Genomic DNA, 16,795 nt, shown 5'->3' with positions numbered 1-16,795 from the left:
TGAACCGTGATTTAATTCTGCAAAGCCTTACTCGTGTACCTAGCTGTGGACACAGCTAGTAGTTCCATTGACCATGATTGGGCTCTTCTGTGTCTGAAGCTCACAAGCGAAGGTCTTAGCAGGGCCATGGTCCATTTCAGGGACCACAGAGAAGTTACAACTGTGTGGTAATTGGAACAGGAAGGAAAAGGCAATGAAACAACTACATGCTGTTTAAAAAAGAGCAACAGGCAATTTGAGAGTCAGGAAGAAGTCATTATCAACAACCATATAGCTGCAGCTGGGGATCGGGGGTGGTTCCAACAACCCCTTATTTTTCAGAAGCAGCTCTTCTCTTAGTAATGAGTGCGTTGTAGTATGTTCTCTAAATGCTTTTTCTTCTTACAGCAAATTTTGTTACAAAGCAATTCGCCTTGTATCACATTATTTTTCAGTTCCATTTTTAAGTATGTGTCATTTTACAGATATGTAAGTTACTGTATTTTATAAGAAGCTTTCTTTTTCTCCCAGTCTGAGATCATATATGGCTTCACAAGAGGAAAAGCAAGCTCAGCCCTTTGCAGACATCTTCGATGAAGATGAAGCTGAAAAATCCTTTCTGTTGTCCAGGCCCACTTGCTTCATTATCTTTGGAAAGCCAGTAAGATGTCTGATAGAAGTTTTTTCTCCAGATATTCTGCTAACAATTTTACTTTTCCTTTCAAAACATTAGTTTAGTGATGCTGCCAAAAAGATCAAAGACTTACTTTTTTATCTTTTCCACTTTGCAAATCCTGCACAGTGTGTAAAAGATTCTGATCTCATTTAATAAGGCAAATTTTTTGCCTGAGTGACCAGTCAATTACAATTAAAAGTGTTATTACTGTACTTAAAAGTCACATGTAGCCTGAAAAGTTTCTTCTCTTTTCACATTGGCAACTGGATTTTTTTTATGTTATTTCAGTAGTCTAACTTTTAAAAAACTTGACAGATTAAAGACATAAATAGGCACAAAAGAGCCTTCAGGTTAATGTACTGACTTACAGACATGCAATGAGGTATTAGATATTTTAACTTTAATATTCAAACTTTGACGTAATTGTATGTCATATATTTGGGAATAATGGAAGTCCACCAAGGTGTCCTGGTAAGGAGATTTGTACTATATTTTAACTATAATTCAAGGTCTGTCTTTTTCTCAAATAATTTGTGGCCTCCTTTACTTAGGAAAATTTGATGTTTTGTAATCCTAGACTTCTCAGTTTTCTTTTTCCCAAGTGCAGGAGACTCTATGGGTGGTTTTACATTAGTGCCTTAGTTTGCTGAAGGGGGTTCTTTTTTGGTGCATGTTTGCCTTATGACTATACTGAATCTGCTATGCACTTAAACACAGCACTGGTGCCCTGAAAGCTGCTTTCCTCTTGAACATTGCAGTTGCCCATGAAAGTTGCCTTCAGAGCACCCCACAGCCGGTGTGAACATAAGGTCCTCTAGCAGCTTGCCATCTGCGTTTGTGTGTGATTCTGTTAGGTACCGCAACAGAGCCTGAAATGACCATACAGAAATCTGCTTTGCGCTGCCTAGCAGGTGGGGAGGTCAATGGTGTGCACCTAGAGCTGGCAATCAACCCAAACTTCAATTCCAGTTGACCCACCCAATCAAGCCCCAGTCCCTCTCTGCACCACACCCCATACTAATGGAGAACCATCCTATGCGGTGCAGTATGCCAGCACATAGTCACATGATGGTGGCAGATTATATCATGCGAAATGGGCATAGTGCTAAGATGTGGCTATGTTTCCTTTCTTCAGAGACTTTCAGCAGGCTAGAAGGCTCCCAGTCCCTAGCGTTTGCACAGGTCTGCATCCTTTTGTACTCCTTGGCTCCAGTTGCTGGGTAATGCTTGACTGCACATCTTTACGTCTGACCAAACTGAGAAAGGAGGCAGGGTGGTGTTCTGCAAGTGGATGACTTGCAAACATCACAGTGAGACTGTATAAAGTGATAGCCAACAAGCGTGCCTTATGGTCACCATGAGACTTGAAAGAGTGCATTCAGCTCAGTAGAAAGTCACAGTGGACTGGCTCGCTTAGTTTTAAACAAACACCAAATTTCTAACCTTACATGAGAAAGGAAACTTTACATTTTTATAGACCAAACCAGCATAAAATACTCAGTGAAAGACACGCAAAAAACATATAATAAATATATATTCTCATCTGAAATCATTGCCTTCAGTAGATGCTTTGATATTAATATAAATTTTAACAAAGGGTTGAAATTGCACAGGCCTCATCAGGAGAGCAGGAAATTAAATATTCTATTTTTATGATAATATCTTTTATTTATATGGCTTATGTGTAGAGCATCTATCTTATTTAAGATGTATCTTTTAAGTTAAAAACATTGTGCCATTAAAGCAAAGCAAAATACATATATTCTCATCACTCCTGTAAAAAGTAAGGTATGAGTAGTCTGGAGTGTATGCTGGTACACTGTTAACTGGCAATGTGATTTATTTGTTGTTTTTTACTATTTTTTAATCACAAAATTTATCTAGGGCAAACAGACTGTCAAAAAGGTCGTCTTGTATGCCCTTGAAAAAAGGGCATAATCCTAGAGGGTGGAAGGTGGTGAGTTTTGCAAAATCCCATTCAGGTAGCTGTGCTTTTAGAGGCCTCATTACTCTTGGTTATGTTGGTTCCTCAGGATTCATGTAAGTGATAAAATAAACATTTTGTCAGTATCTAAACCAGATTTGTGGACTAACAAGGGCAATTTTTATGTATTTGTTGTTTTAGTCAAAGAATACTATCCCTATGTATCTTGCTCAGAAACAGCTGAACAGGTTTGCGTCATAATTTGCTTTGAGACTGAAGATAATAAATTTCAGTCTAAAGAGTTTCTCATAGGAATTTATGGGCAAATCATAGTGGAGTTTTAGATAGAGTTACTCAGAAACAAAGTCAGTCTAATTACTCTGGAGATAATTAACTGCAAAGGGCAGTAACAGTAATTAGCAATGCTAGGCAGTATAAAATAGAGGATGGTATTAAAAAGAGTGTTTGTGTTTGCACAGTGCATAACTCAGAGGACCTAATCCTGATGGTAGCTTTTAATTGTTTTTATCATATGAAAATATATTCTTTATTATGTAATATGTTTGGGGTTTTTTTCCTTTTGCTTGTTTTTCGTTTAAATGTGTATTTTTCATTTGAAGGGTTCTGGAAAGAAAACATTAGCTAGAAAACTAGCAGAAATATGGAAATGCATTTTCATAGAAGGTAAACATACACTATATTTGGAACATTGCATTGGCTTCATAATATCGTTTGGCTTAGAATATACTTGCTGTTCCCTGTAATTCAAAATGGCATGTTTCTGATTGCAGTAAAGACTACTGATAAGGACCATTTTGCCAGAAATGCAATTGCTGAAAAATAGCCTTTTAGTTATAGAGAGGCTTAGAAAATAACTTTTTTTTTTTTTTTTTAAACCCAGAAGTGGATACACGTAACACATAATAATCAAATTCTATTCCCGATCCTGTAACGTAATTCATGTGACCCTTCTTGTTCACATGGAAGCAACTCATTCAACTCCAGAGAGCACAGAGATTTTCCAATACAGACCATGAAAAAATAGGAAGATCTTTCCTTTCTGTTTGTGCAGTGCCTAATACAAGGGGGGATGTACTCCAGGAAACAGAAGTGTAACTTTTGTATCAGTGTAAGTAATAATGGAAGGAATGGGACCTGGCACTTTAAAATTTCTAAAACAAAAATATTGGCTTATTACAGAAGGTGTAGTTAATTTCTCCCACCATGCATTTACCAGAACACAAGACATCATTTCATTTTCTAAGCTATCCAGCTCCATTTCTGATAGTCCCTCTCATAAAGATTTTTGAAGATCTGTAGAGTAAAACCTGTTGCTTATAACATTATCTTATTCCCTATCAACATATTGCTAGAGATTTTTTTTTTCATTTTGGAGGCATCTCAGCATGAAATTAGGTTCCTAGAAAAAATAAAGTCTCTGGCAGTTTTCCTTTGTACTAATTTTGCCAGCAGTAACTAAAAAAATATTTAAAAATCTGTTGTTTTTTTTTTAAAGCCCTGGTAATATTTTTGTATCCATGACATTATAATTCATAAATTCATTCACTTAAGCTTTTTGAAAAAAGAAAACTTTTCCACCAAATTTGTGCTACCAGTTTGAAGGCTAATATAATCTTTTTAAGTAGAAGAAAAGAAAGCACATAATAACCTTAACTATGAAGCAATTTCTTGAGTGCCTCTTTGGGGACACCAAATTATAAATCTGATTTTATGGATTATATGTATACAGTTGTTCTGATTATGAACTAACTCTTTATATACTGATTTTCATTACATTTTTTCTTTTAAATGTGCCCCCTAGTATTTTTTATTGCTCTAATAAAAGCCCTCTAGTGGACAGTGTAACACTTCATATTCCTGTGAATATGTAGGGTTATTTATCAAATGAAGTATCTTTATCTTATTTTGAAGATTTGGAACTATAATATGGTAAAATTCAGTGCTTTTTTGACTTTTGTAAACATAGAATTTTTAATTCATTGGATTGTCTAACAAAAAATTAATACCTGGCCCAAAACATTGATCAAACCAAAATCGGAAGGGATGTTAGGAATGTACTTAAGCCAATCCACACTATTTGAATGTATTTAAACCATTACTGACAAATGTCTGTCAATTTTGTTTTTAAAAATCTCTGGGCTGTCTATCTCTGTAACACAGTCTTTGCCATTAGAAGGTTTTTCTTAATGACTGAGGTAAATCTCACTTATTGCATTTTTGTGCCTTATTTCTAGTAGATTCAAAGAATTATTCTTTTCTTCTTTTGCTCATGGTATTTCTTTTAATCTCCTTTTGTCTAGTGTACCCACACATGTGTACATACACACATTCCTTCAACTTTCGCTAATGGTTCTCTTTCATTTTCCACATCAAAAAAGAAAGAAACAAATTCAGCATACAGAAACATGAATAATTTAGCTCAGAAAGGACCTCCAGAGGTCACTGAGACCAACCTCACACTCAAAGCAGGGTCAACTAAAGAAGGTTGCTCAGGGCTGTTTCAAATCTGGAGTATCTCCAAGGACGAAGACTCCACCACCTCCCTGGGCACGCTTTCCAATGTTTGACTACCTTCACGATGAAAAATTCCTCCTAATTACCCCATTGGAATTTCTCCTGTTCTTACTTGTGTCTGTTGCTTGCTGTCCTATTTGCACTTCTGTGAAGACAGTGGTTCTGTCTTTGTGCCTTCCCAGTAAGTAGTTTTAGACAGCAATTACAGCTGCCCTGTTTTCTCCAGGCTGAACAAGGCCAGTTCTTTTGGCCTCTCCTAGTACGTTCAACACTTCTAATCATCTTGGTGCCCTCCACTGGACTTGCTGCAGTGTATCAATATCTGTCCTGCACTGTGTTATTTATTTAAAAAATAATCCAAGATAGAGAATTACTAAATAGGAAAGGTGTTCACAGTCTTTTTAATTTGACAAAATACTTTCTATCCATTTATCCAATTAATATGTCAATACTCATAAATAAAACAGGGCCAGGGTACATGTACAGTGCTGATTTTCAGTTGTCTGTGTTGTTTGTTAGTACATCCCCTGTCTCAGTTTTGGCCCATGGCAAATACTGCTCTCCCAAACATCCATTCATAGTATGAAGGATAGTATGTGCAACAGTCATCATTACTCATAGGAACCATTTGAAAACAGCCACTATGTTTTGGGAAGAAAGATTTTAGCTGTATAGGCATGAGCCACCTGGCTTCAGGATCTTTCCCTGGCCTGGTTTATTAGTAATATAGATGTAGCCTTAAGGGTCATTCTTGAAAACTTTCATTAATTGTCTGCTTATTTCAACGGTATAGAAGTGTGAAAGAATTCCAGCATCATTCTGCTATGATGTCACTGTCCACAGAGACAGAGGGCAGGACTTTGAATTTGATGGGTGTCAAATTTAGTATTTAATTTTAGATAATTGGACTGTATAAGGAGTAGGTTTTTAAGGGCTTTTTTAAAGCAGATGGGTTTGTGTGTCTGAACAGTTCGTTTTCTAAAACTTGCTTTTAAAATTTGGGAAGTGTTTGAGCTCAAATACTCATCTCTGGATTACACAGCAGTAATGCTAATTTGATATAAATTAGTAGTTGAAATAACCCTGCAAGGCTGCTGTTGTGCATTTGTCTGTAGTATCTATAGGGTTAAATTGTAGGGAAAAACATCTACCCAGACGTTGTCGGAAGGCACCAAGTTCTGGATGGACAAAATATAATAAAGGCCCTAAATATAATGGCTACTCATTCAAAAATAGTCTGGTTGCATGGAACACACATACATATTCCTATGTGTGTGTGTATGTATGTATCTGCATGTACATGTCTGTATATAAAATATTTTTTATTAATTATTTTAATTTTATTCTGTCTGATGTGCTTCCTCAGCTTTAGAAGTAATTCAAATGAATATTCATGAAGAAACAGAATATGGGCTTAAGGTAAAGGTCTAATCTTCTAGTATGTTTTGTCACATTCTTGACAAATACATATTATATAAGACTATGTTTTGCATTTTACCTTAGTGTCAAGAATTGCTTTTTAAAGGTCAAAGTATTTCAGAAGAACTGGTTACAGAAATGATTTTGAAAAAGATTGAGTCACCAGAAGTTGCTCATTTTGGTAAGTATTTATAGCCTAAACTTCTTAGGATGAGCTAGCTATAATTTTGACACACTTTGCATCCATTACTGCTCAAATATAATTTATTTTGCATTAGACTGTAGCACTTTTTCTTGTGCTCCCCAGGTTGTGGAATATCCATAAACTGAGAGTGTATTTAGGGATTAATTTACCAATATGGAAGATCAGAATGTGTCATACCAGTCCTATGTTGTGTTAATTTTTGAGAAAATTAATTTGTCCCAGATTTTAAGTGTTGCTATGACTCTCATGTGACAATATTATCTGGTTTGAAAAGCTTTAGGATTAAAAATGCAGATTTTTTTTTTTTGTTTGAATACTTCTATAACAACAACAACAAAAAAAGAAAAACACCAGCAAAAATATTTTAAACGTTTAAAATAATGAAAAAGAAGGAAAACAGATTATTGAAAATGCAAAGTATTACAGTCTTTTTTTTTTTTTCTTACAACATTGTTTATTCCCTTTGCATTTTGTCACTGAGAGTAAGTTAGATGAGAATAGTATTGGTAGGGGGAATAATTCTTCTTTTTGAGGAAAGATTATGTTAATTGAGGCAATTAAGACTAGTGCTACAGGTCTTACTGGATTCTGAACCTGCTTTCCTGAAGAGAAAACAAATATACTGCTAAGTGGAAAGGAAGTAAAAGAAAATGCAGTTTCTTTTTCTGGTGCTGACTTTTATTTGAAATTCCCACTATAGGAGAGAGACAGGTATAGTGCCAAGAAAATGTTAAGTTTCTACTGCTCTGAAAACTAGCACGCTTCTATAAGCTTTCAGTTGCTTTCAGTTCCGTGGGTTTTGCCCCTTCTCTAGTCAACCGTTTTGCAAAAGATGCAGCCTTGCCTGGTGAAACCAGGCTTTTAAAACAGTAGGCAAAAGACAGAGAAATAGTGAAGAAATTAAAAAAAAGGAGATGATGAGGAAACAAAAATTTGAGGGAAGAAGTAGCAGCAGAAATGCCAGTCTCTTAATCCATATGTCAGGACTTTAATAAAAGCCTGAAGAGACATCTGTGTCATCTGAGTTCCCCTCTTTGAGTCAGTCTGATGATGAATGCCTAAGATGTGTATATGACAGAGGACCACAGAGATCCTAGAGACTGGAAACATGACTATAAAGTTGGTGAAAGTTCCGTTCTTGTAGCCAAGCCAACATCTGTATTACACATGCCCCAAGGTAGCAAGGTGTAGAATAACCTACATCCTCACTATTTTTCCTACCAACTAGAACTCATCTCCAAAACTGATTTTTGTGAAGTATTTTCTAGTTCTAATAACTTTTTGTTTAGCAACTATTATCTTAATATAATCCCTGGAAAGGTTAAGTAGGCTTTCAGCAGGAACTAATCAGTCAATTTGCTATTAATTATTCATTAAAGATTTTAGAAACAGTGTTGTATGAGAGGCTGAGTTTTTTACTTTTAATGTTTGTTTTTAACAGTGTAAAATACAAGTTTCTAAACAGTACACACAATAAGGAATTATTTTTTATTATATTTTCTGACTTAAATAATAAGCACATATTATGCTGGAGACTGATTTGTCAAAGATATTCAGAAGTGCTAAAGCAAATTATAATATTTAAAAATTGTAAGTCACTAAAACCAGAGTTTTGGTTGGGTTATTTTTTTACTTCCAAGGGAGGTCAGATACAAAACTTCTAAAGCTGTTTTTTGATATAAGCAGTGTCTCTTTTTAAAATAACATAGGCACTGGAAAATAACAAGCATACTTTTATTTTAGGGTATTATGGGTAAGAAAATACAGAATTATAACCTCTATGTAGCTGATATACTTGCTAATTTTTTTTTTAATAGAACAAGAAGACAACCAGAGGTTCATATCATGTTAGCCTAAATAATATTGGCAAAGGAAAAATCTATGTCATTATCACGGGGGGAAACTGCTCAATTAGCATGATTTAAATCAAATCAGTACCAAAGTTGTTTATTGATTTATTAATGGCAAGTAACTGACAATCAGTGAACTGGTATCAGTGAAAAGGTTCAGTATCAGCTACACAACAGACAAGCCGCAGCACTAGGCACTTGCCAAATATTAATACACACCTACAAATTTCTGAACACCTTCCTAAAACTAATTCCAAAGAGTATACTCAAACTTGCCTGGTTATGCATGCAAACTCTCTCTCAAAGATGGGTGGAAGTTACAAGCACACATTCCCTTTTCTGAGAAAGCATGTTCAGCTATTTAAGCACCCTTTCTGTTGGAAATGTGCGTGCTCTAGCTTTGTCTGTCTATGCCATTTCCTACAGTCTACTAATGCACACACTAGTGAGAAAGCTCCCCATGAGCTCCCCTACACACACTCGAGGTGTGGGTCACTGTGTGTTTAAGTTTAACCCTGTTCTGTCAGTCCAGTAGTAGAAATGCAGGTTGCTCACAGCATCCAACAGGGAGGCTGCTCTGCCAGGCCTAGGCAGAAGGTTGCGGTGCTGGCACATCAAACCTGGTTAGGCTGCTGTTCTTTTACCTTGCTCTCACTCTAAGGTCTCTTCCCCCAGTCATGAATTTTGATGCTTCTTTTCAAGGTGGTTCCTTCTCTCCTCAAAAGTTTCATGGTAATCCCCTGGTTACTATTTGATCTGGTTGATGGTTGCCTTAGGTAAACTTTGTCATTGTTAGTCTCCCCACAACATTATTGGTTTGGGGGCAAACACCCTCTCAGAGAACAAACAGTTTGGGGTAATATTTTCCCATGTGACACTCCCATTCCTCTGACATCAGCTGTTGCTGTCCGGGATGTGTTGATAAGCAGAGACTGTGCAGACTCCCCACGTCTTACTACCAGTTAGAATTCCCTGAAGGCATCAACAACTTAGAATCCAGGATTTTCATTTCCCAGAGGAATGACTATACATTAAGCTCTCTCTTGCTTATCCTCTTCTATAAATTTTGCATCTATGGATAGTAGCTCCCCAAAGGAGGAGACTTCAGTCCTAATACCTCCTGCAAAGACTGCTGGAATGTTTTTGTGCTGCATAGGCTTGCATTTAAATGTTATCACATAAAATTCTAAGGATTTGGAGCATGCACCATTTCTCTAAGTCAATATTCTCATTATTAGGCTAAAAAAATCTACCTGATTCTTGTTTAGTTCCTCATTCTGGCCTCATGAATATTGAGTTCCTTGCTAGACAGTAGTTCTTACTGCACTGTGTGCAGCCATTAGTAGTTACAGTACTCTGCTAGGAACATGAAGCCCTACTCATCTGTGGGGCTGAGCACTCTAATACCAGAAAAAGGTATTATTACCACCATGCCTGTCATATATAGTCGGTGTCTGTTTGCCAAAGTGGAGTCAGCATTGTGAATCCTGAGTGAATGGATGCTTACCAAGTTGGGTGCCTCAGTACGCATACTGCGTGCATAGTGCGTCCTTTTGAGAGGATTTAACATCCAGGAACACTATGTATCCCAGAGAGTTGTTCAGGCTCTCTTCATTGCCTATAGGACCGAATACCTTTAAAAGTTGTATAAAAAGCCTAGACTTCTCCTTTAAATGCTTTGTATCATAGAGTGGCTACTTTTTGTAATGCCTTTTACAAAGTCTTTTAGTGGCAAAAATGGTCACTAAAAACTCGTTACTTTTTAGGCACTACAATGTCTGAGCTAGGCACATGAAGCAGGTGGTCCAAATATGAGCTTTAATGTCTACCTATTTCTTATATTTCTGTTATGGTTTAACCCCAGACAGTAACTAAACACCATGCAGCTGCTTACTCACTCCCCCCACCCAGTGGGATGGGGCAGAGAATCAGGAAAAAAAAAAAAGTAAAACTTGTGGGTTGAGATAAGAACAGTTTAATAGGACAGAAAAGAAGAAACTCATAATGATAATAACAACAATAATAAAATCTCAATAATAACAAAAGGATTGGAATATACAAAACAAGCGATGCACAATGCAATTGCTTACCACTTGCTGACCGATGCCCAGTTAGTTCCTGAGCAGCGATCCACCTGCCCTAGCCAACTCCCGCCAGTTTATATACTGGACATGACATCACATGGTATGGAATGTCCCTTTGGCCAGTTTGGGTCAGCTGTCCTGGCTGTGTCCCCTCCCAACTTCTTGTGCCCCTCCAGCCTTCTTGCTGGCTGGGCATGAGAAGCTGAAAAATCCTTGACTTTAGACCAAACACTACTTAGCAACAACTGAAAACATCAGTGTGTTATCAACATTCTTCTCATACTGAACCCAAACCATAGCGCTATACCAGCTACTAGAAAGAAAATTAACTCTATGCCAGGTGAAACCAGGACAATTTCTTAACTGAGTTAATAAACTTTGAGAGTCCTATATCAAGTTGAAAACAACACACTTTTTTGTCTGTATTTCGTCTGAAGTAGACATGGGTGCACAATTTTTTTAATAGTGTTATATCATGTACATGGTTTAAAATTGTGCCACTAAGTAAATGTATTGTTTAAAGGAGATGAGTCTGACTAGTCCTATATTTGACATAACCTTCTAAAAGATATATTTAATAAAATGTATTTGGCAGGTTATGTTCTCAGTGGATTTCCTTCTCTCTCAGAGGAATACATGTCTGTTTCACAGCAAATAGAGAAAATAAAGAATCTAAAATTAAAACCGGATTTCCTGATTAACATTAAGGTAATGTCATCTTCAGTAACTTGCTAGTAATTTTTCTAATCAGTAGATTCATATGCTGCATAAGTCAAAAGATAGTATTTTCCCCTGTGCATTTCAGTACAGTATTTATTGAGGAATAATAAATTTTTCTCTTTTATATTGGTATGTGATTACACTAGTTTGTTCCATTATAAGCATTGCTGATGTAAAATAATGAACATTTCCTAAAACTTCAGTAGCAGTTCTGTAGCAGGTGTAGTAGCACCTCTATGAATTAGAAGATACAAATTTTCAAGAAAAAAAGCTTTGAATAACTTGATTATTACAGGATTTTGCATACATGTACACCTGCCATTCATGTATTTCAGGAAGAAACTTTTCACATATGGAAGTTACAAAGCAAATTGGTTTGGTTTATTTATTTTATTTTATTTTATTTTATTCCTCACTAATTGTGAAACTGCTTCTTGGTCATTATTCATTCATCTTATTTACAAATCTCAATTTCTTCATGAGTAGTAACGTGACATACCAGATACTTTACAAAAGTGACTTGGATATAACTAGAGAAACACAAACCATTGTTAGTGTAGGATTATGAGGACTTTCTCAAAGGAACTTAAAAGAATGGACTTGCTGGCTATGTCCAGATTAGTAAATAAAACAAGGCAACAGTGACTCTTTAGATATCAGGCCAACTGCTTTGGCAGAACATAGCTCACCTGTCTTGTTAGTCAGAATGGGTTGGCCATGTCCAAACTGCCTGCTAGGAAAGGCCCTAGGCCTGTGCCATTCTCCAGATTGTGCCCAGCTATTCACCAGGGAGAACACTAGCTGGCCCATACCAAACTTTGCCAGACTCCATGCGGACAAAATAACGGTATATATAATCATGAACAAGGGTTCAGGCCCTTCCTCTTGCAATGTTTTATTTATTATCAACTAGTTTATTTCCACCTTTTACTCTGAATGTGCAGAATGACTGCCAAGGCAACTCTGAATAATCAGCCTCTGGTCTTGTGCTCCATTCTCATTGGGACTTTGATTCCAGTTGTCATATCTGTGTGATTTGTCAGATGCTAAGCTTCAGTGCGTGGACCTAGTCTATCACTTTGCCAGACTTAAGTCTGTGTTGGTTTTAATTCCATACTTTTGATACCTAATTTGTTTCACCATGCATAATGAAAATTTGTGAATGCCTACTTCAAACCTTTTTTTCTATGCTCATGGAAAGATCTTAAAACATCAGAGAAACATATTTTTGTGCTGCTTTTCAGGCAGTTTTGATTTTTTCCAGCTACAGAAAACCTTTGTTTTAATGCCAGAGAGTGAGAAATCCCAGTTCTTGAGAATATATGTTGTATAGTTTCATGTGCAACAGTAGAAATAGAAGAGTGATACTAGCTACACTAGAAAGAAAACATAATTCTTGACTTCATGTAGTTACATTATCTTCTCCTCCGGGAAGAAGACTGAGACTGAATGCTCATTAAAAATCCTTGCCCCAAAGTCAAATGAATAATTTTGTCTTTGATTTCAGTGGGTTCAAGCTGTTTTCACAGATATGTCAGAATTGTAACCATTTTCATTATATCAAAAAGAAAGGAAGAAGGGAGACTCTAGATAGCTCTGGGAATAATGAAATACTGTTATTAGCAGACCAATTTAGAGAAATTTTGTCTCTCCAAGAAAAAGGACAGACAATGCATCTTTGAAAAAAGAACCATATCTGATCAAATTTCTCCTTCCCTATTTCAAAATGTGCTATGTCATATAGCAGTCATGTCAGCTGTATGACTCACCAGAGAAATATAGAAATATCCTGAAGTACTGTAATACTTCAAGGGATACCTCAGGAAATGAGTGTAGTGGGCCTATTGCTAGCAATGGGATCTGAAAGTGAGTGTAGTATGCCTGTCACTAGCAATGCAATCTCAAAAGCTCTGTATTTTCTGTAGAAATCAATTCTTCATTTCTGTAACAATTTGACCTTAACAGCTACAATATTTTCTTGTTATCTCAGGTTTTTCGTATATGTTTGAAGGGTAGGTGTTAGTGATTTAGAAAGGAAGAATGATTATTTATTTTTTGTTGTGCCCCACCCCCAATTCCATAGGAGAATTTTAAGATACCCATCTTAAGACCTCTTGGAGATCAGAGGACTCCAAGTGTGTATTAATGCAAGTACAGTTTAGGACAGGTCAGACAGAAGCTTTATTAACTATGATCATAGTAAGCGAACATTCAGACAGCATCTCCCCCTCTGCTCCCCTGTTCTCTGTTAAGTGACTACAGACACTCAACCAGCTTTTTGTTTCAGAAAAAAAAAAAGAAAGAGGTGAGGAAAAACAATCCTTTCAATGTTAACAAAGTCAGGTATCCATCCCCGGAATGGATTGACTCCTTTAGTAGCTTGCTAACAGCCACAATTCTAAGAAGGAATCAAACAGTACATAATGTGGCAATGTAGAAAGAAGGCTCTATAGGAGGAGCCTATAGGAGTGGCACACCCAGTATTATCTTAGCTCAGAAGTGGGGAGGTGGAAAGAATCACAAGACTGTTAGCTTTTAGTTAAAAGGAATGTTTTAGTTGGGGTAAATGTTTTAGTTAGGATGTTTAGTTAGGAATGTTTTAGTTAGGGTAAACTTCTTCAGCAGACCTCTCAAATCTTAAATATTAATAATTTCACCACCACAGACCACATCCAGATTTATCTGTGTTTAATGTTAAACTAAATTTGTGTCTGCAGGGCTTTTTATGGAAAGACCATTGCTTACTCTTCCAGAGCTCCAAACTGCTGGACTCCTTTAGCCTCTGACACAGTGGCACTATGCTTTCGGGTAGTAGTAGAGCTCTGAGAGGTCAGAGGCACCTAATAAAATTGACTTGATCTTGCTCAAGTTTAAACCACTTTGGCATTAATTGCAAGAGCCATCACAAGCCTGTCTGCAGAACACTTTTATCCATAAACTACACCTACACTCTTTATACTACAAGGTATAACTTGCATGGTAAAATGTGCTCAAGTAGTGGCTACGCTCCTGATACGGAATGTAAAATGCTGATGGGGAAAAACTATGCAAGTGTTTAAGTCTTTCTTTAATATTTGCTGCTTTTGAAAATTTTGTTTACTCAGAATGTTATTGGAGAAGTTTATGAATCCAAAGATTTCCCGAACAGACTCCTACCCTCCATTCTGCAGTTTCAGGGAAAATAATATTATTATAGCAGTACATAAACACATGATTTCCTTTTAATTATTCCTTGCTAGTGTTCAGATTATGACTTATGCCAAAGAATATCAGGACAAAAGCAACACCCTGATTCTGGGCAGGTATATCAGAGGAACCAGTGGGATCCTAACATTATTGAAAAGCATAAGAAAGAGAAAGATCAGCATGAAGAAGAGAGTGAAGAAGAAGATGAAGAGCAGGAAGAAGAGGTAAATATTGCCAATTTCTAAACACTGCAAAGTATTATAATGTACTCAAGACAAAGCAGAACAAATTCCAATATTCTAAAATACCACCATACTACATCATGAATTAATTTTGCTCAACTTTAATCTTAATTCAGTTTCTGTTCTGCTTTAAGAGATGTGGGATAATACTTAAATGGTAGGTTTAAATGACAGCAAATGGTGATTATTGTACAGCTTAACCTGGATTCAGTCTCTAACTCAGAAGTCACTGAACTGTTTCTTGCCATAAGTTAAAAGGGTGTATCAGGAGAATGGTGACACTATATTGTCTGTTTCTGGGTCTAAGCAAATAAAAGCGTTATTAATTTCTGTTTATTGTAGCAAGTTTTTCTAGTATTTGCAGGATACTAGCTTGTTTCCTGGTTTTGGTGTTAGACCACTACAAATACATTTTCTTTTTTTTCATGAAGCTATTAATTTTTAATTCAGGTTGAATTATTCTGGTTTATAATGCTGGCCATAGATATATCAATGCAAGTTCTAGGCACATTCCTCTCAATTTGCAGAAATTACACTTCATCAGGATAGGATCACAGTCAGCAATCACTGGACTAATACTCATTGCAATACTCTGGAAAGCTACTTTATTTACCTTTGAGTAAAGACAAAAATTAGTTTAGTACATTATTTTATTTCTGTATCGTGAAATATTTAACTTTTCATTCCGCAGACTGCAGAAGATCCACTTAGGATGTCAGAATTTTTGCATCAAATAGTGCAGCGGCCTGAAGACTTTCTTGAAAATGCAGAAGAAAGAGTTGGAATGTATAAGGATATAATGCTTCGTCCTTTAGAAGTAAGACAAAGCAAAATAATATGATTATGTATAACAAAAGATTTTTTAAGATATCTTGTACTGTTTTAATTTTTTTTTTTAGTTTGAGAATTATTGTATGGAGGTAGGCACAAGGTATGCTACAACATATCCCCAAGTTCTGAAAGTCATACTGAAATCAATGATACAAAGTTGTCATCTGTAGGTGTTGTTTCTACTCTAGAGTCAAGATAAAGTAATCAACTTTGAGTTTTAAAAGTGAAATGATACCTGCCACCACAGGCACTTCCTAAATCTAGGAAGTGAAGTATTTAAAGAGCCCAGTGTATCAGCACCATTACCGAAGTCCATTCTAGCATTCAATCCCATAAAAAATCTGCTCTTTGCATTCATTGCCTTCAACTCGAATAGAATCCCTTCCTCACCTGCTTCATTGCCTGCAGATTTATATACACAATAATTAGCCCATCAGTTTGCTTTATCACCTATTTAATTTCTGCAGCTCTGACATTGTTTTTTTCTTTCCTTTTTGTGTTCAGGAAAGTCGGATTTACTATGTATCTTCACCCCCCCCCAAAAAAACCCCAAACCAGAACACGTCCAAAGCAATAATTAGTTATTTTCTTTTTTTTTTTTTTTTAATCTCCTGGTACAAGCAAATGCAAAAGCCTCATGTGTGCTGTACACTTGACAATTTCTGTTTATTTATGCCCTTCAATTTTCCTATGGATTAGATAAACCTATAGATAAAATTGTGTAAAACTGGTATACTGTTCTTTGCTAGAGTAACTAACTTGTTACTGCTGTGAAGGGGAAAGCACAAAATGTGATATCTTTAATCATTATACAATCTCACATGGATTTCTTGTAAGCAAACTAATGAAAAGTTGTTTAGATTAAATTACTTCAGGATGTACACCAAACTTCAACACTTTCAACACATGCCACTAGTTGGTAGGTCTTACGTAGGCTTCACTAATGATGAATGTATTAGTGAACATACTTAGTGATCCACTAATACATTAAAAGAACATACAGATCTATCGTTGGCCCAGGTAGAGGTTGAGATGATGAAATTGTAAAAAACTTGTAAGATGTGCAGTTTGCAGTGAACTGGGATAGGTCGAAAGAACTTTGGAGAACAGACTTTGATTTCTTGGTAAGTTGTTAGGATGAAAT

At 36.2% G+C, this 16,795-nt stretch overlaps 1 protein-coding gene across 3 annotated transcripts in view; it reads left to right on the top strand.

Annotated features, from left to right (window-relative positions):
- Positions 1–16,795, top strand: part of LOC115338651 (zinc finger and BTB domain-containing protein 24-like) — an 84,649-nt gene that overhangs the window by 1,357 nt on the left and 66,497 nt on the right. For all 3 annotated transcript variants that reach the window (XM_030007371.1, XM_030007370.1, XM_030007372.2), the window contains exons 2-8: positions 511–640; positions 3,200–3,263; positions 6,481–6,533; positions 6,618–6,714; positions 11,268–11,380; positions 14,632–14,802; positions 15,512–15,637. In XM_030007371.1, coding sequence (XP_029863231.1) covers positions 511–640; positions 3,200–3,263; positions 6,481–6,533; positions 6,618–6,714; positions 11,268–11,380; positions 14,632–14,802; positions 15,512–15,637 — 754 coding nt within the window. The remainder of the gene's footprint in view (positions 1–510; positions 641–3,199; positions 3,264–6,480; positions 6,534–6,617; positions 6,715–11,267; positions 11,381–14,631; positions 14,803–15,511; positions 15,638–16,795) is intronic.

Source organism: Aquila chrysaetos, chromosome 2 (assembly GCF_900496995.4).
Source record: "Aquila chrysaetos chrysaetos chromosome 2, bAquChr1.4, whole genome shotgun sequence".
NCBI classification, from domain to species: Eukaryota; Metazoa; Chordata; class Aves; order Accipitriformes; family Accipitridae; genus Aquila; species Aquila chrysaetos.
Note: the sequence above shows the minus strand (reverse complement) of the source record. Positions and strands in the feature narration are given on the sequence as shown.